At 48.2% G+C, this 21,868-nt stretch overlaps 1 protein-coding gene across 3 annotated transcripts in view; it reads right to left on the reverse strand.

Moving 5' to 3' along the window:
* c18h6orf89 (chromosome 18 C6orf89 homolog) overlaps positions 1-12,679 on the reverse strand; it is a 32,612-nt gene extending 19,933 nt beyond the window's left edge. Inside the window, exons 1-2 of one of the 3 annotated variants that reach the window (XM_086011379.1) lie at positions 12,462-12,671; positions 11,850-12,094 (exon numbers count right to left, since the gene is read on the reverse strand). In XM_086011379.1, coding sequence (XP_085867505.1) covers positions 11,850-12,038 — 189 coding nt within the window. In that variant the 5' untranslated portion in view covers positions 12,039-12,094; positions 12,462-12,671. Of the gene's footprint in view, positions 1-11,849 lie in introns of all 3 variants that reach the window. The other 2 variants (XM_086011378.1, XM_086011380.1) reach the window with 2 other exon arrangements.
* Positions 12,680-21,868: the final 9,189 nt, after the last annotated feature.

Consider the following 21,868-nt stretch of genomic DNA (forward strand, 5'->3'; position numbering starts at 1 on the left):
CGGAACACCTCAATACCCCAGTAACAGGAGTCTGACTCTCCCGCGCCGCCGGTAGTCTCTTCCGATCCGTCATTTTACAGGGGTACATAAGAACATAAGAAATAGGAGCAGGATTAGGCCAATCGGCCCCTCGAGCCTGCTCCACCATTCAATAAGATCATGGCTGATCTGATCCTAACCTCAAATCTACTATCACTCTCCATCCCACCCGAACCTATGTGATCTCCCGGGAGAGGCGAAAAACCAGATAAAAAAAACCAATGGCCAATTTGGGAGAAAAAAATCTGGGAAATTCCTCTCCGGCCCATCTAGGCGATCGAAACTCGTCCAGGAGATCACGCTGTCCCTATATTTTCTACAGTACTTACCTTCTGTAAAGGCGATCTCCACCCCAGCCAGGAACAGGAATAAAACCATCTCCTGAAATCTAACAGAATTAGAACACAAGAAGTGGGAGCAGAACCAGGCTACACGGCCCCTGGGCCCGCTCCACTACCCACAGGGCCACAACCATTCCGAACCTAGACTCATGTCCAATTTCCTGCCCGCTCCCCGTAACCCTTAATTCCCTTTACTTCTAGGAAACTATCTATTTCTGTTTTAAATTTATTTAATGATGTGTGTCTCCCACGCTGCTGGTAGTCATTGCATCGCATTACCCTCAACTGGCAGTACGGTACTTAATCAAGCATCTTCCACCATCCATTTAACACAACATTCTGTAGGTGAGTACCCAATTACTGTATACTGCACATTTCTTGATTTTTTAATTTTTCTTTGTTAAAAATAGCCTCGGTAGATAACCCTCTCCGTCATCCAGAATTTTTGATCAACCAGCAACACGCCGGTCCCGGATACCAAAGAGTTTCCTGTATATAAAGCAACACATTGAAGCAAAGTAATTATCCACAAGGAGGGGGAGGAGAAGAAAAATTAACTGAAATGTAATTTTTTTTTTTTAGAACATTTGTCAGGCTAGAAAGCTCTCACAAACCTTATAGCATCCATTACAGTGCCAGAAAGAGGGGTCTGGTTCCTTTTCCTGACTGGAGAGGAATGGGTGATAAAGGAAGAAAGAAAGAAAAATGGATAATAATCTCAAGGTAAAATACTGCTAAAGACCTTTCTGACAGTTTAACACACTCACATGCTTTGCTGTCCATAAAATGCCAATAATCGGCTATTCAAATTATTCTCATATCTTCAATCCAACTCTTGCCAGTTAACTTTATGAAAATGGAACTGGGCAGCCTTTTTCAAAAACGTGTCACAAATACAGTTACTGTCACTTCAAAAAGGAACTTTGATTTTCAAATGTTGGAATTCTTTTGAGAGCATTCTTGAGCATTTTATTAGACGTTAGAAGCCAGAACATTCCTCAGCCATTTAACATAGAAACATAGAAGATAGGAGCAGGAGTAGGCCATTCGGCCCCTCGAGCCTGCTCCGCCATTCAATGAGATCATGGCTGATCATCCAAATTCAGTACCCTGTCCTTGCCTTCTCCCCATATCCCTTGATCCCTTTAGCCTTAAGAAATATATCCAACTCTTTTTTGAATATATTTAATGAACTGGCCTCCACCGCCCTCTGTGGCAGAGAATTCCACAGGTTCACCACTCTCTGGGTGAAGAAGTTCCTCCTCATTTCAGTCCTAAATGGCTTACCCCTTATCCTTAGACTATGACCCCTGGTTCTGGACTCCCCGGCCATCATAAACATCCTTCCTGCATCTAGTCTGTCCAGGCCTGACAGAATTTTATAGGTTTCGATGAGATCCCCTCTCAATCTTCTAAACTCCAGTGAGTATAAGCCCAATCGACACAATCGCTCCTCATACGTCATTCCTGCCATCCCAGGTATCAGCCTGGTGAATCTTCGCTGCACTCCTTCCATGGCAAGAACGTCCTTCCTCAGGTAAGGCGACCAAAACTGCACACAATACTCAAGGTGCGGTCTCACCAAGGCCCTGTACAACTGCAGCAAGACATCCTTGTTCCTGTACTCGAACCCTCTTGCTACGAAGGCCAACATACCAATTACCTTCTTAACCGCCTGCTGCACCTGCATGCTTACCTTCAGCGACTGGTGCACAAGAACACCCAGGTCTCTTTGCACTTCCCCTTCTCCCAATCTATTGCCATTCAAATAATAATCTGCCTTCCTGTTTTTGCCACCAAAGTGGATAACCTCACATTTATCCACATTATAGTGCATTTGCTATGTTTCTGCTCAATCACCCAATCTGTCCAAATCGTACTGGAGTTTCAAGACATCCTCCTCACAGCTTACCCTCCCACCCAGCTTTGTGTCGTCTGCAAATTTGGAGATATTACATCCAATTCCCTCGTCCAGATCATTAATATATATTGTGAACAGCTGGGGTCCTAGGAATTAGTAGATGCTCATTCAGTGGAATAAAGAGCTTGTAAATGTTGGCCCCAGTTTTGAGGAGAATGTATTACCTCTCCACCCTCTTGCATGACATTCTGTGTGGTCTCTAATGTCGTTGTTAGTCAGGCCTGCGAGGCTTCATTACTGAGCTGTCCCAGCTGTTTATATTACTGTGTCTAATAGCAAAATGAAACCGAAATCTTGGATGTCACAAATCAAAAGGAAATCACTTCAATACCCATCTACTCCATACCATTGTTAATGGGATCGACCCATTTAGACACCCATAGCATGACATAACCATTTTTGGTCGTCAGTCTCTGTTAAGCATTCCCTTAAACATTAGGACTTCTGACTTGGCAAGGACTAAATTATGTGCCCAGTCTGTTCTGTACAAGTACTACAGATCCCAAGGCCTTCTGTTGTCACTACAGCTTCAATTGGGAACCTTCTTTTCCCCGTTCTACTCCAACACACATTCTGCCATTTGACTTTGTCCACAGATGCAGTAGTTTGAGTTACTGACCCAAGAACACTAAGCTCCTTTGCACACAGAGCTCAATCACAAATGCAGTCAATAATAAGTATAGCCTTCCAAGGTAAACATAATCCAAAATAAGACTGCTACAAACTGAACTTTATAAAAGACTGGTTAGGCCTCAGCTTTTAAAGGTTTAGCACAACTTCCCACTCCAGGACCAGAACACATAATCTACAGTGGCCCTTCAGTGCAATCCTGAGAGAGTGCTGCATCGTCAGAGGTGTCATTTTGGATGAGATATTAAGTCAATGTCCACATTGATGTAGAAGGTCCTATGGCACTATTCAAAGAAGAGCAGGGAGTTCTCCTGATGTCCTGGCCAACATTCAACATGCAACACAAAAAAAAATTAACTGGCAACGGCTGCTGCATTTGCCTGCAAAATAATGACTGCACTTCAAAAGTACTTCATTGGTTGTGAAGAGGTTTGATACGTCCCGAGGACATGATAGGTCACTGTATGATTGCAAGTTCTTTTTTTGCTCTCTCTCTCCCTCTCTCTGTCATTCCCTCGCTCCTGGTCTTTGTTATTCCCTCAATCCTAGTCGTTCTCTCTCATTTCCCCTCCATATCTTTCTCATTCCCTTTTTCATTAACTCTTCCTTTCTCTCTTTCCTCGCCTCTCCCATGCACGCTCTCATATTCCCTCCCTTGTGCAGTCACCAGATGAAACTTTATTGCCTAAACTCGATTGATATCGCCACTCCAGGTAAGATCATCTAGCTTTTTTTTATGCACAATGCAACAACAGGTCTGTGCTTCTGACAGCAGCAGTGGTGTTCCTCACCATTATCTTTATGGTTTAGCAGCAGCTAGCAGTTCGCAATGGTACTCAGACAACAGGATTAATTATAAACATTCCTCCGAGAAATTTCTGCCAGTTCGATCAATCAAAAAATGAATATTTACTTAGAATTACTGTACCATATTAATAGTAAATGCTGAATATCCAGGAACATTACCAGGCATTAATCATATTGAGAATCAAAACATATCGCATGTCACAAGAAAATCTCAATGTTTTTATAACCATTATCTGAATTTTAACAAGGATTACTACTCTGAAATCACGTGTTTTAAAAAAAAGTGGGAAATGCACACTGTGGTTTTACTCAATTCTCATTTCTCTTTACCGATGCAGAAGCTGCAACGAGTTGATGCGGGATGGCTGAAGAATTAACGACTGATACAATGGAAATGTTTATCATCAAGTGATCATATACCCAAGAAGGAGGATATTCAGACCACTACTCAGAGAAGGAAAAGAAACATATACAGGAAACTCTTGTTTAAACGGCACCTAAATATCCGGAATTCTCGATTAACCAGCAAAATTCATACTCCGAAAACAACACCTCAATAACCGGCAATGTTGCCGAGTCCGAGTCTCCCGCAGTGGCCGAGTTAGTCAGTGGGGGTAGTTCTCCAAACTGCCACTACTCGGCTTCTTGGCGCTGTCGGAAGTCCGAACACCTCAATAACAGGTGTCTGACTCATTGTTAAAAATAGCCTCGGTAGATAACCCTCTCCGTCATCCGGAAGTTTTAATCAACCGGCACCATCCCGGTCCCGTCGGTGCCGGATACCAAAGAGTTTCCTGTATTACCACATTTATGTGGTACTTGAAGGATTGGCTCCATTGTCACAGCAATACAAACAGGAGCCACGTTTTCATTGCCCGCTTGTGTCTCAATCACATGCAGGAAACGCTGCACACCAGCTTCCTACCAGCAATGATTTTTAATTGGAATTTGTTTTATTTTTAAAAGCTAACAATTTCCAATGGAGCTTAGCACTAATTGATTTTGCAGTGCTACCAATGCCTATCCTTCCGACTGATTTCAATATAGATAAGTGCGAGGTGGTGCATTTTGGTAGGAAGAATAAGGAGGCCACATAGTGCTTCGATAATAAGAGTCTAAATGGGGTAGAGGAGCAAAGGGATCTAGGGGAATACACAATCACTAAAGGTAGCAACGCAGCTTAATAAGGCCATAAAAAAGCAAACCAAGCACTGGGGCTTTTTTCTACAGGGACAGAATCGAAAAGCAGGGAAGTCATGTTAAACTTGTATAGAACATTAATTAGACTGCACTTGGAGTACTGTGCACAGTTCTGGCCTCCATATTATAAAAAGGATATGGGGGTACTGGAGAAGGTGCAAAGAGATTCACAAGGATGATACCAGACTAAGAGGTTATAACTATCAGGAAATACTGAACAGGCTGGGGCTCTTTTCTCTAGAAAAGAGAAAGCTGAGGGGTGACCGGATAGAGGTCTTTAAGATAATGAAAGGGTTTGATAGAGTAGACATGGAGAAGATGTTTCCACGTGTGGGGAGACCAAAACTAGAGGTCATAAATCCAATAGGGAATTCAGGAAAAACTTATTTATCCAAAAGTATGTAAGAATGTGCTCCCAGAACGAGTAGTTGAGGCAAATAGCATAGATACATTTAAGGGGACACTAGATAAGCACGAGTGAGACAGAAATAGAAGTGTATGCTGATAGGGTTAGATGAAGGAGGGTGGGAGGAGGCTCATGTGGAGCATAAACACCAGCATAGACCAGTAGGGCTGAATGGCCTACTTCTGTGCTGTAGGCTCGACGTAACTCTTAGAACCATAAAGGTTTACAGCACAGATGTAGGCCATTTGGCCCATTCTGTCTGTGCCAGCTTTTTGTTGGAGGAATCTAAAACTAATCCCACTGCCTCGCTCTCTCACCACAGCTCTGTACCTTTCTCTGCTTCAAATATTTATCCAATTTTCCCTCAATAGATGCAATGGTCTCTACCTCAATCACTCCAACCACTTGAGATCTCTCCAACCCTCTCCTTTTAGTCTTAGTGATCATTTTAAATTGATGACCCTTCGTCACTGACTCAACAATCAGAGAAAAGAGTCTTTCCATGCACAATCTATCAAAACCCTTCATAATTTGAAAAGCCTCAAATTGCTTCTTAGCCTCCTCTACGCCAGCGAAAATAGCCCTAGTATCTCAAGTCTCTCTTCATTTCCATAGTTTCCCCATAACCGGCATTGTAAATGTACATTGTACACTCTCTATGGCTTTCTATAATGGGGTATCTAAAACTACACACAATACTCTAACTGTGGCCTAATCATCATTGCTTTACTCTTGTACTCGATGCCCCGATCAATGAAACCAAAAATACTGTTGTGGACTACACTCGCACTTTCAGAGAATTAAGCAATGAAGCTTCTAGGTATTTCTGTTCATCCACACCCTTCAGCATTTTCCTATTGCACACACACACACATCAGTGTTGACTGTACTGTCCCTGATTAACAGCCATTTCAAAATATTCACTGACCGGCCTATAGTTACCAAGATTATTCTACTCTGAGTAACGGCAGCTACCTTCCACTCCCCCGGCACAATTCGCATATCTAAGGAGGATTGAAAGATTGTGGTCAGATCCTCTGCTATCTTCTCTCTAACTTATGCACTCAGAGATCACCAGGTGATTAGCCAAATGTACTTGCTTTTGGTAGCAATTTGGTGATGGGACTTGATTGATCTAAGGATAACTAAGATAGATCATTTGGTCAGAGCTGTAATGTCAGTGAAACAGCAAGGTCGGGAAAACAAAGCCACCCCTGCATCCAGTGAGCAGCGCAGCGGGATACCTTTCACCAACTTTGTTTCTCAGTTTCCCGGTGTCCTGCCCAATATTTATCCCTATATTTATACTAAAACAGATTATCTGGTCATTATTAAATTGCTGTTTGTGGGAGCTTGCTGTGCGCCACTTGGCTGCTACGTTTCCTACATTACAACAGTGACTACACTTCTCTCACACCTGGCAGCTATCTTTTGCCCTGCCAGTACACTTTACACCTAATCCCAGCCTATTACCATCTCGTCTAGCTTCTAATCTCTTTTACTTCTTTTGTTTCTTTTATTCTTTTGTCCGATCGCAGCCCTGCCTCCGATGTAGTTTCTTTTCTTTCCAGTTTTGAAGAAGGGTCCAACCCGAAACGTCAACTCAAATTTCTCTCCACGGATGTTGCCTGACCTGCTGAGTTTTTCCAGCATTTTCTGTTGTTATTTCGGATTTCCAACATCTGCAGTATTTTGCTATCGTACTAGTGTTTGGTGCACTGCCACACCTCTTCTAGGAATGCCTACCTTGAAGAAGTTCTGCTCTTCTCTTCGACGGGATCTCCGTTTGGCTCTTCAACCTTGTTTATCTTCATTACTTTCAGTTTCCCTTCTCGTGTTTGATCAGGTATCTGCCAAGACTCGGTTTCACAGCCACATCATTTTCCTCAGCAACTGTCTCCGGTTCCGACTTACTCCACGTGGATTCCAACTAAACTTCCACCCTTCGTGCTTCGGATCCACCCAGGATTACAAATATCTCCAAGATATTCATCATTCCTCGAACTACTGCTCTCGCCGCATCCGGAGATCCACGCTCAACGCCATGCGGCGCCACATGAACACACTCGACTTCTCTCTTCAGCAACACCGGCGCACTCTATCTCAAAGCTGTCCGGGTCCACAGTTCCATTTCATCCTTCGACTCATCCGACGCTTCAACAAAAAACTTTTCTTCTTCCTTTCCGATGTCAAGGATCGCAAGCTTCATCAACTCTTGGACACCAACGCCCCTCCGGAACCTTCTTCCCCTTCACTTTCCTCTGACCCCCCTTCTCCCAATCCCACCCCCTGCCGCGTTTTCACTATCCCCTCTGACCTTCCACTCTCTGACCCTGAACGATCAGTCCTCAGCAAAGGCCTGAGCTTCATCCCCTTACGCCCCCACCTCAATGAATTTCGAGCTCGGCACGATGTTGAGCTCTTTTTCCGCTGCCTTCGTCTCCGTGCCCACTTCACTGGCCAGGAGTCTTCCCCCCACACAACTGACCCTTTCTCCCGCTTGCAGAATTCCCGTTCTACCTGGACCCCTCCCCCTGGCCTCTTACCCTCTCTAGATCTTTTCATCGCTAGCTGCCGCCGTGACATCGGCCGTCTCCATTTCTCTGCTCCCCTCACTCACTCCAACCTACCTCCCTCTGAACTTGCAGCACTCCATTCTCTTAGATCCAACCCTGACATTGTCATTAAACCCGCTGACAAGGGTGGTGCTGTTGTTGTTGTTTGGCACACCGACCTCTACCTAGTGGAAGCTGAACGCCAACTCTCCGACACCTCCACCTGGACCATGACCCCACTACCGAACATCAAACCACCGTTTCCAAGACTGTCACTGACCTCATCTCCTCTGGAGATCTTCCCCCTGCTGCCACCAACCTCATAGTTCCCCAACCCCGCACAGCCCGCTTCTACCTCCTTCCCAAGATCCACAAACAGGACTGCCCTGGTAGACCCATCGTTTCAGCCTGTTCTTGCCCTACAGAACTTATCTCTTCCTATCTTGACTCTATCTTTTCTCCCCTTGTCCAGTCTCTTCCCACCTACATCCGCGACTCTTCGGACGCCCTCCGCCACTTTAACAGTTTCCAGTTTCCTGGCCCCAACCGCTTCCTTTCCACCATGGACGTACAATCCCTCTACACCTCCACCCCCCACCCGGATGGCCTAAGGGCGCTCCGCTTCTTCCTTGAACAGAGGCCCAACCAGTCCCCATCCACCACGACCCTCCTCCGCCTGGCTGAACTTGTTCTCACATTGAACAACTTCTCCTTTAACTCCACTCATTTCCTCCAAATCAAAGGTGTTGCCATGGGTACCCGCATGGGTCCTAGCTATGCCTGCCTTTTCGTGGGCTATGTGGAACAATCTTTGTTCCAGTCCTACTCGGGTCCCCTCCCTCACCTCTTTTTCCGACACATTGATGACTGTATCGGTGCCGTTTCCTGCTCTCGCCCCGAACTTGACAATTTCATTCACTTTGCCTCCAATTTCCACCCTTCCCTCACCTTCACATGGTCCATCTCGGACTCTTCCCTTCCCTTCCTCGACTTCTCCGTCTCCATCTCTGGGGATAGGTTATCGACCAATATTTACTACAAGCCCACTGACTCCCACAGCTACCTGGACTACACTTCCTCCCACCCCGCTTCCTGTAAGGACTCTATTCCATGCTCCCAGTTTCTCCGCCTCCGCCGTATCTGCTCCGACGACGCCACCTTCCACACCAGTGCTTCAGACATGTCTTCCTTTTTCCGCAACCGAGGATTCCCCTCTACTGTGGTTGACACTGCCCTCGACCGTGTCAGTTCTATCTCCCGCACTTCTGCCCTCACCCCTACCCCTGCCCCTCCCTCCCGGAACCACGATAGGGTTCCCCTTGTCCTCACCTTTCACCCCACCAGCCTCCACATTCAACGGATCATCCTCCGGCATTTCCGCTACCTCCAAAGTGATCCCACCACCAAACGTATCTTCCCCTCCCCTCCCCTTTCAGCATTCCGCAGGGACCGCTCCCTCCGAGACACCCTAGTCCACTCCTCTATCACCCCAAACAGCCCTTCCTCTTCGCCTGGCACCTTCCCGTGCAAGCGGAGGAGATGTAACACCTGCCCCTATACCTCCCCCCTTCCCACTGTCCAGGGCCCCAAACACCCCTTCCAGGTGAAACAGCGATTTACTTGTACTTCTCGCAATCTAGTATACTGTATTCGCTGCTCACGATGCGGTCTCCTCTACATTGGGGAGACCAAACGCAGATTGGGTGACCGCTTTGCGGAACACCTCCGTTCAGTCCATAAGGGTGACCCCGAGCTTCCGGTCGCCTGTCATTTTAATTCACCGCTCCATTCCCACTCGGACCTCACCGTCCTTGGCCTCTTGTATTGTTCCACGGAAGCTCAACGTAAACTCGAGGAACAGCACCTCATCTTCCGATTAGGCAGTCTGCAGCCTTCCGGACTCAATATCGAGTTCAACAATTTCAGATCATAAGCTCGGCCCCCATTTCATTTTCTCTTGTAATTGTTCCACTCCTTTCCCCCCCCCCTTTCCTTTTGTTTCTCTCTCACACCTGGCAGCTATCTTTTGCCCTGCCAGTACACTTTACACCTAATCCCAGCCTATTACTATCTCGTCTAGCTTCTAATCTCTTTTACTTCTTTTGTTTCTTTTATCCGATCGCAGCCCTGCCTCCGATGTAGTTTCTTTTCTTTCCAGTTTTGAAGAAGGGTCCATCCCGAAACGTCAACTCAAATTTCTCTCCACGGATGTTGCCTGACCTGCTGAGTTTTTCCAGCATTTTCTGTTGTTATTTCAAAAAGTACTTAATTGGCTGTAAAGCGCTTTGGGACATTCTGAGGTTATAAAAATGCAAGTCTTTCTTTTGGCCCCAGGCGATGAAACTCTCACCCTGGGAATTGCCCAATGTGGGCAGTTCTGGATGCAGAATGAGTCAGCAGCTTCAGGAGGAAAATACAGAAAGAAAAACTTGCATTGATATAGCGCCTTTCACGACCACCGGACGTTCCAAAGCGCCTTGCAGCCAATGAAGTACTTTTTGAAGTGTAGTCACTGTTGTAATGTAGGAAATACAAGGTGGAAAAATAAAATACATTAGAAAGGCCAGCGAGAGTGGAGCCCTTGAAAGTTGCATCCTGTGGCCGGGGGTCTGTTGGTTGGGCCCGGGTCTCTGGCCAGTCTGCACCCCGCTCCCCTGCTGCCCCCCCAGCTCATGGGCCCGGGTGTCTGCCCACTGCCACCCTTCCCTGATGCCCCCCAGCTCCCAGTCTCTGCCCACTACCACCTCCCCTGATGCCCCCCCAGCCACTGGCCACTGCCCCTCCCCTGATGCCCCCAGCCCTGGCTCTCCAGCCATTGCCCTCGTCCCCTGCCCCCTCCCCTGCTGCCCCCCAGCCCCTGCTCTCCGGCCACTGCCCCCCCTCGCCAGGCCCTGGGTCTCCGGCCACTGCCTCCCCAGCCCGGGTCTCTGGACACTGCCCCCTCCCCTGATGCCCCCAGGTCTCCGGCCACTGACCCCCACCCCCAGGTCTCCGGTCACTGCACCCTCCCCTGCAACACCCCCAGCCCCCATCTCCGGCCACCGCCCTCCAGCTCCCAGGCCCGGTTCTCCGACCACTGCTCTCCCCACCACCCCCCCGGGTCTCCAGCCAGTGCCCTCCTCCCCTGATGCCCCCAGGTCTCCAGCCACTGCCCTCCTCCCCTGATGCCCCCGGCCCTCCTCCCCTGATGCCCCCAGGCCCCGGGTCTCCGGCCACTGACCCCCACCCCCAGGTCTCCGGTCACTGCACCCTCCCCTGCAACACCCCCAGCCCCCATCTCCGGCCACCGCCCTCCAGCTCCCAGGCCCGGTTCTCCAACCACTGCTCTCCCCACCACCCCCCCGGGTCTCCAGCCAGTGCCCTCCTCCCCTGATGCCCCCAGGTCTCCAGCCACTGCCCTCCTCCCCTGATGCCCCCGGCCCTCCTCCCCTGATGCCCCCGGGTCTCCGGCCACTGCCCTCCTCCCCTGATGCCCCCGGGTCTCTGGCCACTGCCCTCCTCCCGATGCCCCCGGGTGTCCGGCCACTGCCCTCCTCCCCTGATGCCCCTGGGTCTCCGGCCACTGCCCTCCTCCCCTGATGCCCCTGGGTCTCTGGCCACTGCCCTCCTCCCGATGCCCCCGGGTCTCTGGCCACTGCCCTTCTCCCCTGATGCCCCCGGGTCTCTGGCCACTGCCCTCCTCACCTGATGCCCCCGGGTCTCTGGCCACTGCCCTCCTCCCCTGATCCCCCCCAGCTCCCTGGGCCCGGATCTCCGGCCACTGACCCCCCTTCCCAGGGTCTCTGGCCACTGACACCCCCCCTGCCCAGGGTCTCTGGCCACTGACACCCCCCCCTGCCCAGGGTCTCTGGCCACTGACCCCACCCCCAGGCCCCGGGTCTCCAGCCACTGACCCCCGGGTGTCCGGCCACTGACCTCTCCCCTGCAGGGCCCCGGGCCCTCTCTCTTACCTTGGCTGCTGTCAGGAGCCGCGGGTGCCTGGCCGCCTCCCTCTGCGGCTCGTTGGTTTCCAGGATCTGGTCGACAAACCTCTCGATGTCGCGCTCGGACATGCCATAGCGCTCACCGGACTGCCGCAGCAGCTCGACGTTGTCCGCCAGCCTCTCATAGAGACCCGGCTCACTCGGGGCAGCTCCCATTGTCCGCCATCACTGCCCGGCTCGGCCACCCGCCCGCACTTTCGACACACACTGGCCTACAGGGAAAGTACACCATGGAATAAGACCAACACTGGATCGACAAGGCAATCACACACTACAATATCCAACACCCTCGGCACTGAGGCTGCAGGAAAGCAGAAACCTTTAAAGAATACCAATCTTTTTTTAATAAAAAGGCTGCATTCCTCTGCAGCCTCTAAGTAGGAGATGACACTGTTATTTTTTTTCCTGGCGTTTGCAAACTGTTCGGGTTTGTTGTAATGTTTTTTTTAATTGTTCCTATCCTGTGGCAAATACAATTTGATTTGTCCAAATCATTATTTTGTATCCAGTGCGCACTAAATAAAAGAACATTCCCTCTCAATTTCTAAGGGCATAACACTATGAATCAATCAAACATACAGCGGGCACGGTGTCACGCTGCGATCCGTGAGCAGTTACAATGCTCAGTCCTGACTGCTGCAGGAATTCCTATTGAAGCATTTCACCAGCCTGCAAAACCAGGCCAGAGAATCACTTCAGTATAACAGAACTGAACGACTTTTAAAGTAGAGACATATATTTAAATAAAAACCTATGATTTTGCTTAACAAATGCCCCCCAAATTACACTAATCATTATATTGCATTCTGAACTCCTTGTATTGTCGAATCTACAACTACGAATTATTCTGGAATTTGGGCTGAAATGCGCATGCTCGGGTAGAGAGGCGCATTGTGGGCACTGAGTAGCTTCATCTCCAAGGTCTTGGTCTTCTGAAATCAAAACAGAAAATGCTGGAAATACTCAGCCGTATCTGTGGAGAGAGAAACAGAGTTAACGTTTCTGGTCGCTAAGCCTTCGTCAGAACTGGAAAAGGTTGGAGATGTTACAGGTTTTTAAGCAGGGGTAGGGAAAGGGGGGAGGTAAGGAAAGAACAAAAGGGAAGGTCTGTGATAGGATGGAAGGCAGGAGAGATTAAAAGACAAAAGGGATGATGGTGTAAGGCAAAAGGATATGGTAATGGGACAGGTTAAGAAACAAAAGATGACGTGTAAATGGCAGTGGCAGGATGATAAACAGCTGCTGTGTGAGAGAGAAAAAAAATGATAGGGGCAGAGGTTATGGTCTGAAATTGTTGAACTCGATGTTGAGTCCAGAAGGCTGTAAAGTGACTAATCGAAAGATGAGGTGCTATTCCTCGAGCTTACATTGAGCTTCATTGGAACAGTGTAAGAGGGAGAGGTCAGAGTGGGAGTGGAGCAGAGAATTAAAGTGACAGGCATCCGGAAGCTCGGGGTCACCCTTACGGACTGAACGGAGGTGTTCCGCAAAGTGGTCACCCAATCTGCCCAATGTAGAGGAGACCGCATCGTGAGCAGCGAATACAGTATACTAAATTGCAAGAAGTACAAGTAAATTGCTGTTTCACCTGGAAGAAGTGTTTGGGGCCCTGGACAGTGGGAAGGGAGGAGATAAAAGGGCAGGTGTTGCATCTCCTGTGATTGCACAGGAAGGTGCCAGGGGAAAGGGTGTTGGGGGCGATAGTGGCGTGGACCATGGTGTCGCCGAGGGAGTGGTCCCTTTGGAATGCTGAAAGGGGAGGTGAGGGAAAGATGTGTTTGGTGGTGGGATCACGTTGGAGGTGGTGGAAATGACAGAGGATGATCCGTTGAATGTGGAGGCTGGTGGGGTGAAAGGTGAGGACAAGGGGAACCCTATCGTGGTTCCGGGTGGGAAGGGAAGAAGTGAGAACAGAAGTGTGGGAAATAAAACGGACACGGTCAAGGGCCGTGTCAACCACGGTAGAGGGGAATCCTCGGTTGAGGAAAAAGGAAGACATGTCGGAAGCACTAGTATAGAAGGTGGCATTGTCAGAGCAGATGCGGCAGAAACAGAGAAACTGAGCGAATGGAATAGAGTCCTTACAGGAAGCGGGGTGGGAGAAAGTGTAGTCCAGGTAGCTGTGGGAGTCAGTGGGCTTATAGTGAATGTTTGTCAATAGTCTATCCCCAGAGATGGAGACAGAGAAGTTGAGGAAGGGAAGGGAAGAGTCGGAGATGGGCCATGTGAAGGTGAGGGAAGTGTGTTCTGGTTTGACAATGGTCAGTTTTTAATGTGAAAGTCAATGTCGGCACTCATGTTGTGCCCTCTACTGGTGCAATAACAGTCTCGAGCAGAGGGGGACTGTCTCTCTTTTCATAATTTCCCTAAAGTTGCTGAACTGAGAGAGGTTTGGATCATGAACATAGCCAAGCTTGCTGGAGAGACGTTCCTTAGATAAAAACTCAAAGCCCACAACTGGGGCTGTGATACTCTCTTTCAAGATGATATAGTGAAACCTAGCTGATAAATGTTCCTACAGTCTTTCCAACCAGAAAGAAACATACTATAGGGAATGTCACATTGGCAATGAGCATCACGGTAACGTGAGGTTATGAGAAGCAGATACCAACAATAACTTGTATTTAACATAGTAAAATGTCCCAAAGCGCTTCACAGGAGTATTAGAAGACAAACAATTTGACGCCGAGCCACATAAGGGGAAATTAGGGCAGATGACCAAAAGCTTAGTCAAAGAGGTAGGTTTTAAGGAGCGCTTTAAAGGGGGAGAGGCGGAGAGGTTTAGGAAGGGAATTCTAGAGCTTAGGGCCTGGGTAACAGAAGACCATCAATAGTTGAGCAATTATAATCAGGGATGCTCAAGAGGGCAGAATTTGAGGAGCACAGATATCTTGGGGGGGTTGTGGAGCTGGAGGAGATTACAGAGATAGGGAGTGGCGAGGCCATGGAGGGATTTGAAAACAAGGATGAGAATTTTAAAATCGAGGCATTGCTTAACCAGGGGCCAATGTAGGTCAGCGAGCACAGGGGTGATGGGTGAACGGGACTTGGTGCGAGTTAGGACACGGGCAGCCGAGTTTTAGATGACCGAAAGTTTATGTAGGGTAGAGTGTGGGAGGCCAGCCAGGAGTGCGTTGGAATAATCAAGCCTAGAGGTAACAAAGGCATGGATGAGGGTTTCAGCAGCGGATGAGCTGAGGCAAGGGCGGAGACGGGCGATGTTACGGAAGTGGAAGTAGGCGGTCTTTATTATGCTGTGGATATGTGGTCGGAAGCTCATTTCAGGGTCAAATATGACACCAAGGCTGCGAACAGTGTGGTTCTACCTCAGACAGATGTTAGCGAGAGGGATGGAGTCAGTGGCTAGGGAACGGAGTTTGTGGCGGGGACCGAAAACAATGGCTTCGGTCTTCCCAATATTTAATTGGAGAAAATTTCTGCTCATCCAGTACTGGATATCGGACAAGCAGTCTGACAATTTAGAGACTGTGGAGGGGTCGAGAGAAGTGGTGGTGACGTAGTGCTGGGTGTCGTCAGCGTACATGTGGAAACTGACGCTGTGTTTTCAGATGATGTCGCCAAGGGGCAGCATGTAGATGAGAAATAGGAGGGGGCCAAGGATAGATCCTTGGGGGACACCAGAGGTAACGATGCAGGAGCGGGAAGAGAAGCCATTGCAAGTGATTCTCTGGATGGAACCAGGCGAGTGCAGTCCCACCCAGCTGGACAACGACAGAGAGGCATTGGAGGAGGATGGAGTGGTCAACCATGTCAAAGGCTGCAGACAAGTCGAGAAGGACAGTTACAAAGGATGACATTTGTGACTTTGATGAGAGTCGTTTCGGTAATGTGGCAGGGGCAGAAACCTGATTGGAGGAATTCAAACGGGAAAGATGGACACGGATTTGGGAGGCGACAACACGTTCAAGGATTTTAGAGAGAGAAGGGAGATTGGAGATAGGGCAGTAGTTTGCAAGGATGGAGGGGTCAAGAGTTGTTTTTTTGAGGCGAGAGGTGATGACGGCAGATTTGAGGGAGAGGGGGCCAGTACCTCTGGAAAGAGAACCGTTAACAATGTCAGCTAACATGAGAGTCAGAAAAGGAAGTTGGGTGGTCAGCAGTTTGGTGGGAATAGGGTCGAGGGAGCAGGAAGTGGGTCTCATGGACAAGATGAGCGCGGAGAGGTCATGAGGGGAGATCGGAGAGAAACTGAAGATGCGAGTTCAGGGCTAGGGCAGGGGAGAACCTTGGAGGAAGTTTGGTCCAGTGGGCTAGGGAAAGGAAGGGAAGTGGCAGAGGCAGCTGACTGGATGGACTCAATCTTAGAGACAAAGATGTCCATGAGCTCCACACACTTGCTGTCGGAGGTGAGGGTGAAGGAGACAGGGGAGAGGGGTTTAAGAAGACGACTAGCAGTAGAGGATAGAAGCCGTGGTTTATCTTTGCATTCCAGAATGATTCTGGAATAGTGAGCAGTTTTGGCAGACGAGAGCGGGACCCGATAATGTTTTATATTGTCCAGCCAGATCTGGTGGTGAATGGCTAAACCAGTTGTCCGCCATATCCATTCGAGTCTACGTCCCTTCGATTTAAGGGAGCGAAGATGAAGGCTGTACCAGGGGGGAACGGCCAGAGTGAGAGAGTAATTGTTTTAATAGTGACTAGGGCATTAAAGGTGGTGGTGAGGGTGTGGTTGAGCAGATTGGTAGCTGCAGAAATGTGAATGGAGGGCCAAAGGCTGGATAGTTGGGATTTCGTAAGTGCAGTTGGGAGAGAGTTTATTCCAGGGGCGGACACTGAAGGAAGTAGGGTTGAGGGGGGAAGGGGATGTGGGTGGAGAGCGATACGAGGACGTGATCAGAGAGGGCCTTATCTGCGATTGACACAAGGGGAGTTTTCTATCTGTTGCTTTTTACTGGCACAGTTCATCTATTTATTGAAAGCAAACTATTCATTGCCAACTGTATTCATATTTTCTTAATAAAAGAAAGACTTGCATTTATATAGTGCCTTTCACAACCTCAGGACGTCCCAAACCGTTTTACAGCCAATTAAGTACTTTTGAAGTTTATTCACTGTTGTAATGTAGGAAATGCAGCAGCCAGTTGTACACAGCAAGCTCCCACAAACAGCAGTGTGATAATGACCAGATAACCTGTTTTTGTTATGTTGATTACGGGATAAATATTGACCAGGACACCAGGGATAACTCCCGGCTCCTCTTCAATAGGCTCTTTTATGTCCCCCGATAAAGCGGACGGGGCCTCGGTTTAACGTCTCATCTGAAAGACGGCAATTCCAACAGTGCAGCACTCCCCTATCCTTTGAAAACAATATCCTTTGTCAGTTCTAAGGAAACTTGTGGTGGTAATTAATGTGTGGCTGTACCACATAGTAAGTCCTAAGTCAGTAACAATTTTTAAAGCTTTGCACCCACACAGTCTCTCACTTCCAAGTGTTGCCAACTGGCCCTTGATATCTAATGTTGTACTCTGCACTGTACTTGACCCATCCTCTGACTTCCCACTCATTAAGGGGTTCCTCGGGTATGTCCTCCGCTCCCTCAAATCTGCCGTCATCACCCCTCTCCTCAAAAAACCAACCCTTAACCCCGCAGTCCTTGCAAGCTACTGCCCCATCTCCAACCTCCCTTTCCTCTCCAAAGTCATTGAACGTGTTGTCGCCTCCCAAATCCGTTCCCATCTTTCCCACAACTCCATATGTTTGAATCCCTCCAATCAGGTTTCCGCCCTTGCCACAGTACTGAAATGGCTATCAAAGTCACAAATGACATCCTTTGTGACTGTGACAAAGGTAAACTATCCCTCCTCGTCCTTCTTAACTTATCTGCAGCCTTTGACATGGTTGACAACTCCATCCTTCTCCAACGCCTCTCCACCTTCGTCCAGCTCAGTGGGACTGAACTCGACTGGTTCCATTCTTATCTAATCGCAGCCAGAGAATCACCTGCAATGGTTTCTCTTCCCACTCCCACATTGTTACCTCTGGTGTCCCCCAAGGATCTAGCCTTGGCCCCCTCCTATTTCTCATCTCCATGCTGCCCCTTGGTGACATCATCCAAAAACACAGCATCAGTTTCCACATGTACGCTGACGACACCCAGCTCTATCTCAGCACCACTTCTCTTGACCCCTCCACGGTGTCTAAATTGTCAGACTGCTTGTCCGACATCCAGTTCTGGATGAGCAGAAATTTTCTCCAATTAAATATTGGCAAGACTGAAGCCATTGTTTTCGTTCCCTGCCACAAACGTCGTTCCCTAGCCACTGACTCCATCCCCCTCCCTATCATCTGCCTGAGGCTGAACCACACTGTTCGCAACCTTGGTGTCATATTTGAACTTGAAATGAGCTTCCGAACACACATCCGCGGCATAACTAAGACCACCTATTTCAATCGCCGTAACATCGCCCATCTCTGCCCTTGCCTCAGCTGAAACCCTCATCCATGCCTTTGTTACCTCTAGACTTGACTATTCCAACGCACTCCTGGCTGGCCTCCCACATTCTACCCTACATAAACTTGAGGTGATCCAAAACTCGGCTGCCCGTGTCCTAACTCGCACCAAGTCCCGTTCGCTCATCACCCCTGTGCTCGCTGACCTATATTGGCTCCCGGTTAAGCAACTTCTCAATTTCAAAATTCTCATCCTTGTTTTCAAGTTCCTCCATGGCCTCGTCCCTCCCTATCTCTGTAATCTCCTCCAGCTCCACAACCCCCCCGAGATATCTGTGCTCCTCTAATTCTGCCCTCTTGAGCATCCCTGATTATAATCGCTCAACCTTTGGTGGCCGTGCCTTCTGTTGCCTGGGCCCTAAGCTCTGGAATTTCCTGCCTAAACCTCTCCGCCTCGCTACCTCTCTTTCCTCCTTTAAGACGCTACTTAAAACCTACCTGTTTGACCAACCTTTTGGTCACCTGCCCTAATTTCTCCTTATCTGGCTCGGTGTCAAATTTTTTGTCTTATGATACTCCTGCGAAGCGTCTTGGAACGTTTTATTACGTTAAAGGCACTATATAAATATATAAGTTGTTGGTGGTTCTGTTACCCAGGGTGTTTTTCTCTTTCCCATTCTGTTCATTTTTCATAGCAATGACTTCCTCTGCTCACCAGCCAATCTTGTCTTGTTTCATAACAGAGTCTGGGGGAGAGGTTTGGTGGGTTAGCGCCCCTGGGGGGGGGGGCGATAATGGGGCGCTAACAACTTACCGCCGGGGCGCGGTGAGATGAACAACTCCCGCGAACTTCGGTGAGAGGTTTGCGCCGGCGGTAAGACTTTGCGCCACAATCTCCTTCGCCCGGAGATCGTGACGTCATTGCCGTGTGCAACGCCCCGGTAGCGCCCCAAACCCGAACTTTGGTCCCGCCCCCTGCAGCATCGCCGGGCGATGACACCGACAGCTGCAGGAGGCGTTGATCGGGAGCCCGGGCGTTTCGGAGACAAAAGTTAACGGGGAGGTTGCCAATGGCAAGTACCTAAATTTCTGAAATGTTTTTGTTCAATTATTTTTACTTCTCCTGGGCCGCGATCGATCAGCCCGGCACTCTGCTGGAGTTCATGGGGCTGATTGGGCCGGATTGCGGCTGCCGTCGCGGACCAGCTAACCGGTCCCACTGCAGAGTCTGCAGCAATGGCCCTTCCCTTTAAGGGAGGGAAGGAGCCTCGGATCGCAGCAGCTGCACAACTGCTGCCCCACCTGCGTCCTTTAGCGCTCCAGGAAGGAGGTGGAGCGCTTGATTTAACGTTTCACTTCCTTCCTGGAGCGCTAAAACCCAATTGTTTAAAAGCTGGGAATCATTAGCGCCTGGCGCTATTTCCCAGCTTTCAAAAGTTACCGCCCCCAAACGGGGCGATTCTGAATTTCTCCCCCTCTGTATTTTAATATTACTTTAGCAAGAATGTATAGTATGTCCGCTTTGTGGCCACTTTAACAAGGCTTCTTGGGCGTTATTTTGGGGGAAATTCTCTTGTGACTTGATTTCTGTATTGGAGGAGATCCACATTATCACTTCAAATGCAGGTGATTCTTTTCTGTTTAGGTAAACTCTTCAACAAATGAAATGACTACACCTACCCAGGTGATAGAAATAATAAATAAGGCTCTCTGGGCTGGGATCTGCCCAGATTTACAATTTATTTCATGTATTATGCTACCAAGCCTTCGAAGAGCCATTAACTATGATTGTCTATCACAACAGAGTAGTCCTGTATACCAGCGCTCAACCCTGCGTTGTCCTGAACTGGGTGTATGGCTTAACATAGATTTCTGGGAGGCCACTGTGATTTATTTAAAGCCAACTTTGACCAACTGTGTTGTCCAATTGTGAAAGATGCCTTTTCCTTTGTTAGTGCTTGGACTTGGAAGGGTAGAGAAATCTATAATGCAGGCGAGAACCTTGGATGATTTAGTTCCCTTTCCTCACTATTGCCATGCTTACAACTTTGAGTCCTATTGCAGTGTTACATCTAGTCTTTTTCCTGCCTCTCGGTGGGGTAATGAAAATAGTCTAATCAATTTTTCAAAGACAGAATTTCTTCAAGACACTCAAGTCTAACAAACAGCTAGAGATGAGGAGGAAAGACTGAGATGAGGAAGAATTTCTTCACTCAGAGCGTTGTGAATCTTTGGAATTCTCTACCCCAAAGGGCTGTGGATGCTGAATCTTTGAGTAAATTCAAGGCTGAGATAGATAGATTTTTGGACTCTAGCAGAATCAAGGGATATGGAGATCGGGTGGGAAAGTGAAGTTGAGGTCGAAGATCAGGCATGATCTTACTGAATGGCGGAGCAGGCTCGAGAGGCCATATGGCCTTCAACTGCTCCTAATTCTTGTGTTCTTATGTTCTTATCTCCTAGCTTTGACAGCTCCACCATTAGTCCTTCATCTATTGATATTCTTGATTTCACTAACCCCACTGACCTCAAATAGAACCCTCACATCCTCATTACGAAGTTGCCTCCAAGCTCAGTTTCCTCTTTCATGTTAAATACTTTCCTCCTGTGTAGCTCCCAAGCCCGTCAAAGACTTGAATAGTGCTCCCATATCTGGGGAGGGTCTTCTGGCTTTCTGACATTCCTGATCAGGATATGATGAAAAAGTCATCTGATCGACAAGTCATCTCACCATTGTTCTCCAATTCTCTCTATTGTGACCGTCCTGTGTTTTATCTGTGAATTAGAGTAAGGAACTGTAATGAGCCTTGATTGAGGCAAGGTAATGGAAAGCACCTGTCTACAAAATGCTGTTTATCGTGAACGATGTCACAAAAGTGTCCTTTTAAAATCTGCTTGGCTGTTAACGGGCTGTTATTGGGTAAGAATTTCCATTTAGAGGGGGAGTGAAGCTCTCGGGAGAAACAAATAGCCAAATGAAGCAACTTATACTTGAATATTTTCGGATTTATTTTGTTTTCTTTTTACCCTTCAATAATTTCAGGTGGGATTAGCTTCTCCAGTGGTTCACTATTAATGTCTACATACCAGCACTCGTGTGTGTGTGTGTGTGTTAGTCAGAGTGGCAGATAAAGGTAAAATCTAACATTCTGATCAGTCAATAAGGAATCTTTACAACAAAGTGACTGGAGGAGAGCAGGTAATATAGGTCAGCTTGCCTTCTTGTTGGATATAGCAGTGCCCAGACTTGATGAGACTTCTGTCTACATTCCTACAATACTGAGGTTGAATAGGACTGCTGCGTTCTATACAAAACAAATGGTGATGTTGACATCTTCTCTTGGGAGTACTGGAAGGACTAAATGAAGGAGAAAATAAGGGAAATGGAGATAGGGCGGGAAAGTGGAGTTGAGGTGGAAGATCAGTCATGATCTTATTGAATGGTGGAGCAGGCTCGAGGGGCTGTATGGCCTACTCCTGCTCCTATTTCTTGGGTTCCTCACTGAACTCATAAGAACATAATAAACCCAAAACATATATACATGTTCCAGCTTCAGTGACACTCCAGC

The sequence above is a fragment of the Somniosus microcephalus genome, chromosome 18 (genome assembly GCF_052327205.1).
Source record: "Somniosus microcephalus isolate GS21.2 chromosome 18, FLI_Smic_1.0, whole genome shotgun sequence".
Lineage (NCBI taxonomy): Eukaryota > Metazoa > Chordata > Chondrichthyes > Squaliformes > Somniosidae > Somniosus > Somniosus microcephalus.